We start from the raw sequence: 8,736 nt of genomic DNA on the forward strand, positions 1-8,736 counted from the left end.
CCCTCCCCCCACACACACACGCACGCACGCACACGTCTGGAGCACACGCGCATATTTAAGCATGCACAAAGGCACATACATGTGTACACACACACACACACACACACACACACACACACACAAATAGGCCTAGAGCACACATGCGCATACATGCGCGAACAAAGGCGCATACACACGTACACACACACACACACACACACACACACACCTTCAATAAGCACCCAGGGGGGGTGGGAAAAGAGGAGGTTCTTTAATCAGGAATTTCATCTCCAGGGGTTTCATGTAAACAAGACTCCAGGCCATGTTGTAAGAACCTCAGATGAGACAATGAATCACTTGAGGTAACCCCGCATACCACAACCCTCAGGCCTGCGCCAGCCACATGAAGCCTGTAAGCTCTGATTTAAGACACTCATTGAAAACAAGATGCTAATGTGGACTGTAGTATACATGACTACTCTGGGATACCAGAAAAAGGTCTTCCAAGATCTGCAGGGATACCTCAACTGGAGTCTCACATACTTCTATCACACAAAACATCCCATCTGTTATCCACCAAGATGGGTTAGCTGTCCTCGCTGAGAGAAGAACCAACTGCCACGAACCCGCCCGCCATCTCTGATCAGGTAAAAAGCTTTGTGCTATAAAAACAGACCCTATTCCCCTGGGCAATCATTCTACAGCACTAGCATCACATGAGCTAATATATATGCACTAGCCTATGTGCTGAATGAACAGGCCGCAAGCCCTCACACATCTAGATGAATTGCACCGGCGACTAAAATAAATATATATCAGTGGGCGTGAGCAGGGCCACTTTGTTCTCTTCTATTAATTCGTAGCATTGTGATTTATTGGAGAGAATATGATCAGCCCTACCCGGGCCCCCCGTGACGGCAGTGGGCTCTGAGAAATAGCAGAGTTTAAGAGTAAGACCCAATAATTGTCCTATGGTCTATTTATTTGCGTTCACATCGCCTCTGAAGCAGCCAACAGGAGGATATATGGGTTGGCTGTGCTCAACCAATCTGTGTGGCTTACTGTTTGTGTAGAGCGGAAGGGCTATAAAGACCTGTCATAATACAACTGGTGAATTGATGCTGTCCCGTTTGCCACTGCTGGGGGGGACATTTGCATTCGCTGAGGTGGAAAGCCAAGATTTCTTTGTTTTGTTATGTTTCGTGGATAGTTTTACAAAAAGTGGCATCAAATCATGATTCTATGATGTGCATCTATTCGTGTACACTGTAATATTGAATATGAGTATATTTAATCTGTGACAAGTCATTACAGTATATCTCCATGGCCCATGATGATAAATTAGAGTAATAGAGGAGCCATCTAGTGGTATATTCTTCCAAACTGGAGTTGACATGGTTAGTGAGGCTACAATTCAATCTGTGATTGTCTACAATTCTTTTGAGACGCACCAAATAATAAACCCAGTGACAAACATTGATTTTTATTTTGTGTTGAGAAGACAATACCACATAATATGGTTCAATACAAACAATTCAAAGACTGTTTCACCACACTGACAAAAGGTCATCTCTCATTGTACTCTTTGAAGTATATGGGACTTGACAAAGAAACTAGAAAGAAATTAAAATGAACACGCATACCATACATAAGGCCACTCCACTATAATCTGCTGTAATTGTACGTTTGATTTAAGACAGCGGCGTATTTCATCTTTGGGTTCCATTATTCGCGTAGTAAATATAACAGACATTAAGCCACTCTGTGATGTATTGCATGTGCTGAGTACTGTCTAACACATATTGTAACTATCCATTGTTAAGGTGAACCTGAACTTTAAGTAAATCACTCCGGTAAGTACAATCTAGCAATGCGTAATTCATATATTTCTTACAACACACTGTTCCATATTACTTGTTGATGTTTTCCCGTAGTTCTTCAGGTCGGCCACTAGGTGGTGCTGTGGGGCTGTTCTTGTGAGAAATGTAAAAATGTTGTGCATCCCCTCCCCCCAAGCACCACATCTTACTCTCACCCTCCTCTCTCTCCTTCCACTCCCCTCTCAAACCTTCCTGCTCTCCCTCTCACAGTGACCCCCCCCCCCACACACACACACTCAGTGACCCTCCACCCACACACACACACTCAGTGACCCCCCACCCACACACACACACTTCTTCCCTCACTCCTTCTCTTCCTCTCCCTCCGTCCATCTCTACTGGGTGGAGACCAACTCAGTCTTGCCTCCAGTGGTGACCAGCGTCATTAGACTTCCTGATACGGGACGATCCATACCAGTGGCCCAGCAGAAGAAGGTTCTAGAAGACCAAAGACACACGAGAGGCTGAAGATGGAGACTGCACTACAGATGGGTTTATGGAAGTGTAATTTCACCATATTATATTTTTGTCGCCTTTTTTGTTGTGTTGGGGGGAAATAGCAATTTCGAGACATTTCCATGGAAAATGATCTGTTTCATATTCATATTCCAATGATCGGTTTCATATTCATATCAAATCCCAATGGTGCAAGAGGAGAAAAAGCACGACGCCAATAAGAAGAGATATTTTTGATGAACTAGAGCCTGTAGCAAAGTGTTAATTGTCCTTTGCTTCTATTTCTATACCCAAACCCTAATCTGTTTTCAGTCTTAATCTGCAGGGTTAATATCATCAAGCCCTTCGGGGATTATGAAGCTAGATCAAATCCCATCTTATCTCTCCCTGGGCTGCAGTACAAACTGGCGATTCTGAAGCAGGTGCCCCGTTTCTGAGACGAGAGGGGACAGTCACAAACTTCATGCCGTCATCATTTGAGAATTGCTACAAACCTGGCAGCAAACCACAAAGCCCACTCTAGCTCTTTCTCTATCAGCTCAGACTATGTGTACTTTACAGCATAGACAACCATGCAGGAGTATTAAAGCAATCCAAGATTGAGAATTTCCATTAAGTAATGAAGCTCTTAATGTTATTAAATTACAGACTTGATTCTCTATATGGATTTTGGTTCTATTCTTGGCAAAGCCTTGACAACAACAACCCCAACAGCCAGGGGGCTGATTCTATAGAACCACTATCGCCATCTTCTGGTGATATGGCTATTCCTCCTCTACTCTCCTCTTTTAGGTGTACAGGGCTTTGTACAGTACACATTTATGAAATTGGCAATGTATAGGAACTTCAGAACAATTCCAAGCCATTGACCAATTTCTATCAATCATGCTAATATAGTCAGGATTGTGTTTTTAAAGATATAAGATATATATTTATACGGTTTACGGAAATTCAAAAAGCCATATGGAAATAAAGGCTTACTGTATGTAAATGAAGTATTAAGTCTTGACACTCACTCTGCTATGTAGTCCAGGGGAGTCCAGGAGGAGAAATCTGCATCAGGCATGAACTTCCTGTTCATCGGCGTATCCAAGGTAACCCTGCCGAATCAAGTCAGATGGTAATCACTGCTTCTGTGTCTGAGGCTAAGAGCGGCCTCCGGCTAACTCTGGACTACTGCTCTGTCTATGCACTGTCAACTGCCATGTCTGAAGACTGAAAGAAAAATATATAACCATTTTTTATTATATACAGTAGCAAATTACTCTTATTTGAAATCCTTCTTACATCTATAGCCTTCTCTAATAAGCTATAGCATATTCTATTGTGTAGGAATACATGTATTTAATTCAGAATACTAGTAAATGCATTTGTTTACGTGAATAAATACTACAGTATTCACACGACCTCTTTAGCTGTGTGGTGCGAGAGCCGCCCTCCATGCTAGATGTGTGCGTGTTGTTGCAGAACAGCAAGTCATTGGGGTAACGCTGAACAGATGTGGCAGCTAGTGAGAGAGGTGGTCTTGGTTTGTGCGTCCACACAAAAAAACCAGACCTCGTACATGTTTCTCATGATGACACAGCAAAAAACGTGGTGCCCGTCCACAACGCGAATGAATGAGAAAGAGACGGAGAATCACCACTCCTGAACAGACTGCACAGACCACCCAACATGTTGAAGGCGGACACGTTCACTGCAACTTGATAGATAAGTTAAATAGATAATCTAAGGTAAACATAGCAGACCTATAGATACATAACTGTGAGATACTTTAACACAGTGCATTGCATTTTATGGATCCACCAGAGGCATACTGTACATCTACCTCACAACTGTACAGTGCCACACACCATAACCACCAGGCATTTACCTACTGTCTTTTAAAGTCGCACTGAAACGGACGTTTGAGATCATCTAACTTCCGTAGTTTGACGTATTTCCGACGCAAACAAGCTATGAGGGTGGAACATGCGTTTAGAGGAATCTGATTGGAACATTGACAAGTGGGCGGGTTTTAAGAACTTTAGACAGATTCGATAGAAGGATAGCGTTGATTGACGGGTGGATGTCGTGAGATTATTGGCCTAAAATCTAAGGTACCTGTTGTCGTCATTGCACGTGACCTACCGTTTTCCAGGAAATAAGAAATTATATTATTTGATATAAGATTACAACAAAAGTAGATTTTTTTTTTTTTTTGGCATACATCGTTGAATAGGTGAACACTATGACCAATTATGTGAACCAAAATGGGACAGAATGCTTTTTTCATTTCAGTGCGACTTTAAATGTCACACGGTGCGGGAGACAGGGGGGACTCACGGGAGGGTGGCCACGGCAACAGCCCCCGAGGGGAGACCACTGTCCTCTCCTGCTAGGCTCTGGCACAGCTGATGGACAGCAGCTTTCGCCATCCCATAGCCCACCATACCTTTAAGGAGGAGGGGGGGAGAGAGAGAGAGAGAGAGAGAGAGAGAGAGAGAGAGAGAGGGGGGGGGGGGTAAGACAGTTAAAAAAATTAAATCTAACACAAATATTTAGGGAACTTTTAAATGCATCATAACAGTCATATATCTGTATCAGATGGTACACTGCACTATATTGTGCACACAAGCCAGTTATGAGAGACATGAGAAGTGGAGGGTGTAAAACATATATGACACCAGTTAAGGACATTATATAAAGTAACTATTTACTTAATACTCCCATTCTGTTTATCAAAAGCAATACCGTATTCTTGTGCTTTGGTAAATGGCTTGTTTCAGCGGTATGAATTACAATTCCCCACATTGTTCAAGGCTTGAGCATCTGGAATCAACATCCAGCCGTTTCCATCCGAACTGTGCTTTACAAGAACCCAAGGCTTCCCCCCACCCTCAGATATGTGGCGGACATGCTGCACCCAAACAACCGTCAAAGAATCAACCAATGGGAGGAAGGGGTGGAGACTGGAGAGATATTACTTTGGATGCTGTTGTTTTCCTCAGGAACAAGATGAAGAAGTGGAACTAATTTGTTAATGGGAAAAACACAGACAAATGTTCACAGTTGGGCAGTTCTATTTGTTTACAGACACTAAGGCTGAACAGCAGACTGCCACTGTTAGCCAACCTGAGGTAACTTTCCGTTAGATGTGGGTCAGCTGTGGCTCAGGAGGTAGAGAGAGACGTCTAGTGATTGTAGGGTAAGCGGTTCGAATCCGGGCACCTCCTGTCCACATGTCAAAGTGTCCTTGGGCAAGACACTGAACCACAAATTGCTCCCAATGAGCAGGCTAGCACCTTGCATGGCGGCTGCCGCCATTGGTGTGTAAATGTATGTATGAGAATTGCTGAATGAGAGGCCATTGTAAAGTGCTTTGGATAAAAATAAGTGCAGTCCATTTACCATTAACCACCCTCCCAAAAAAACAAAACAAAAACAATTAGAGCTCGAGTCATCTTTTCAAATAAACTTCTTTTTTTTTTTGGTTCAACCTGACTTCAGAATCTAGGGTCATGAACTGAGGTCATAGTTAAAACTCACATGGTCGGTTGAACCCAGTCCGACCCAGCGTGTTTAAATCCACAGTGGAATGTCCAACATGGGGGTTTGAGCATGTGACCATGCTCACTCACAAACAATATGGGGTGCCTTTCCCAAAAGCTTTGTAGCTGTTTAGCCTCGTTTCTGTGTTGCCTCTGGGTATGAAATGCGCTATACAAATAAAGCTTTGATTGATTGATCGATTTTGTTTCTGTGTAAGCTGGCAAGATCAGGATAGTTTTACGAGGCTAGTGACCGGAGAATCCATAGGTTTGTACTGTATGACAAAGATTGCACACGATTGCACAGGGCTGGGATAATAAGTAGAAATTCTGCCCTTCAAATAGAGTTCCCAAACACTACCTTCTTCTTTATTTTGGGAGGACCTGAAAAAAACAAACATTGCAACATATCTTGTTTGATCAAGGCCTGGAGAAATATCTGTGCGTAAATTATGGAAATACTATACAGGATGGTGCTGCCTGATGTGTCATTTCAATCAAGGACTGGATAAATGTGTGCGTAAATTATGGAATGTAGGTTCGTTAATGTGTAATTTCTTATCTTCCCACTTTTTACACTGACAGTAGCTGCATGATCTGAACATGACTTGTGTTTTTCAGCCGTTCAGAGAATGAAGGATCAACAATCTTACTCCAGACACAATAACACTGTCAAAATAGCCAGTCAACCCTGAGGAAGATTCATAGGGTACAATATCCAGCCTGGCATGTCTAATTAATACTCCAATACTCTTCATGGAGTAGAGAACAGCACAGTGTATCCTAGATAACCAGGACCACATGTGGACCAGGAACTGCTGAGTCATTCCCCTCCCGATCTGTCAGGCAATGAGAGCAGGTTGCACTCAGCAGACTGCTGATCTGGGGTTTTAGGTACGTTTCTATTGTTCTCAGGTCATCACATGAGCATTATACACAGAGGTAGGCATCACATGGTTTACACAAAGGGGGCATGGAGTTATTTAGGGGTCCCATTGGGGGAAAACTATAGGGTACAGTATTAGTCATTCAACCCTACTGGGTATGGTGCTTAATCTTCAACTTCAAATGTATCTAATCAGGCTATTTTTCATATTAGCCTACCCCTTCCATTCTCCATTCTAAATCATATTATATACCTGAACTGCAACCCTGAGTTCCAGTGTCATTGATTTTGTAAACCGATATCTGTTTTGGCTGCCTAAAGTGCAGAATGTCCCTGAAATATCAAAGTCTAATTGAAATCATTATCAGGAGCATGATCAAATAGGGTCAACATCAGGCTACGAGAGAAAAGGAGTGTAGCCTTACCGCTAGTGCCACCAAGGCATGCTTTGGCCCCAGACAAGGTGAGCAGCCCTCCTGGTTTGAGGTGGATGGTGGCCAGATGGCTGGAGATAGTGGACGTCCAAACACTCTGTTTCCACATCAGATCGGAGTTTTTGTACAAGTCTAAAAAAGGCAAATTAAAGATTCTCATTTCGATTTTTTCTCAGGTGACAGTAATCATTCAGTCAAGAGGAAAACACGGTCCTACTTCAGAGGCTTTTTGAGATAGGCTATGACAATATTTATCACGATAAAAAAAATGAGCTGATGATATGTCAACCATTGAACTCTGACCTTTGGAGCTGCAGTTTCCTCCCGCCCATCCCCCTGCCACACAGAGGACAGCATCCACCTTCTGTTCCCCTAGCAACTGGGCCACATCTGCTGTCACCTGCAGGCAGAGATGACACGTCTGAAAGGAGGAAATGGTAAGCCTAGCCTACTTCACAAGATATCTCCTTTGAATCATTTAGACCAGTCCTCTCAAATATTCTACCATATCAAACAAATCAATTAACTACTTAGGCTAATTAAAATCGGGTAGTCTACAAATAAAACGAGCTCATATCAAATGAGTCATGCATGGCCGGTAATGAGAGGCAAAGCCTATACCGACCACCGGAGGGTCATACCTAGTAACCGGATAGGCTCCCCCATCCAGACAGCATGCCCGTCCGGTACCTACCTGTCCCGCTTGATCGGTAAACGAGTCGGTTAACTTCACCAGCACGTTCGCATCTGCCTCCTCGTTCGCAGCGATATCGATGCTGGCAACCCACTAAAACCGGACCGGAATAAGAAGGGCTGCATTAAAGAAAACCAATAACCAGGCTGTAGGCTATAGAGAAACAACATTTTCATAATGACAAACTACAAATAAGTTTGTAGCTTATTCTACATTGCTGATTTGTCTAAATTAAGACAATTTGATAACGACCATATGTCGGAGGTAAGAGTAGCCTAAGACAACAAGTGGTTGTTGGGAACAACAACAAAAACACATAAACAAGCGTTAAAAACAGCAACAATGCACATTTCACTCACCCATCCTTTAGATTTGAAATGTTGAACACATTTAGCACCGAGTGCTCCTCTTCCTCCGTAGACGATGACACGATTCGCAGCCATGCTTCTCTCCGGTACCGTGTGTGTTCAGGGCGTGATTGACTCTCAGACTACAGCTCAAACGCTCACGCAGATATAGAGAGAGAGAGAGAGAGAGAGGGAGGGGGAGAGAGAGAGAGAGAGGGAGAGAGAGAGAGAGAGGGGGGGGGGGGGAGAGAGAGAGAGAGAGAGGGAGAGAGAGAGAGAGAGGGAGAGAGAGAGAGAGAGAGAGGGAGAGAGAGAGAGAGAGAGAGGGGGGGGGGGGAGAGAAAGAGAGAGGGAGAGAGGGGGGGGAGAAAGAGAGAGGGAGAGAGAGAGAGAGGGAGAGAGAGAGAGAGAGAGAGGGAGAGAGAGAGAGAGAGAGAGAGAGAGGGAGAGAGAGGGGTGGGGGGACTATTGCAGACTATTGACCAATAGTTTTGCAGGATTTTACTTTCTCTTTTTTTTTTTACTTACTC

At 43.6% G+C, this 8,736-nt stretch overlaps 1 protein-coding gene across 1 annotated transcript; it reads right to left on the reverse strand.

Annotated features, from left to right (window-relative positions):
- Positions 1–1,452: 1,452 nt before the first annotated feature.
- Positions 1,453–8,360, reverse strand: qdpra (quinoid dihydropteridine reductase a). The gene is made up of 7 exons (XM_084459648.1): positions 8,219–8,360; positions 7,860–7,952; positions 7,469–7,565; positions 7,157–7,297; positions 4,641–4,749; positions 3,332–3,415; positions 1,453–2,297 (listed from the first exon to the last, which is right to left on the reverse strand). The coding sequence occupies exons 1-7, from the start codon at positions 8,300–8,302 to the stop codon at positions 2,195–2,197; spliced, it is 711 nt and encodes a 236-aa protein (XP_084315774.1). The 5' UTR covers positions 8,303–8,360; the 3' UTR covers positions 1,453–2,194.
- Between the last annotated feature and the right edge of the window lie 376 nt (positions 8,361–8,736).

The sequence above is a fragment of the Borostomias antarcticus genome (assembly GCF_949987555.1).
Source record: "Borostomias antarcticus genome assembly, chromosome: 28".
Lineage (NCBI taxonomy): Eukaryota > Metazoa > Chordata > Actinopteri > Stomiiformes > Stomiidae > Borostomias > Borostomias antarcticus.

Coding starts and splice junctions, on each gene's coding strand:
- qdpra (XM_084459648.1), bottom strand. CDS start 8,302: ATGGCTGCGAATCGTGTCATCGTCTACGGAGGAAGAGGAGCACTCGGT. Junction 7,566..7,859: donor TTACCGATCAAGCGGGACAG/GTAGGTACCGGA, acceptor CTCTGCCTGCAG/GTGACAGCAGATGTGGCCCA. Junction 7,298..7,468: donor AGGAAACTGCAGCTCCAAAG/GTCAGAGTTCAA, acceptor TGCCTTTTTTAG/ACTTGTACAAAAACTCCGAT.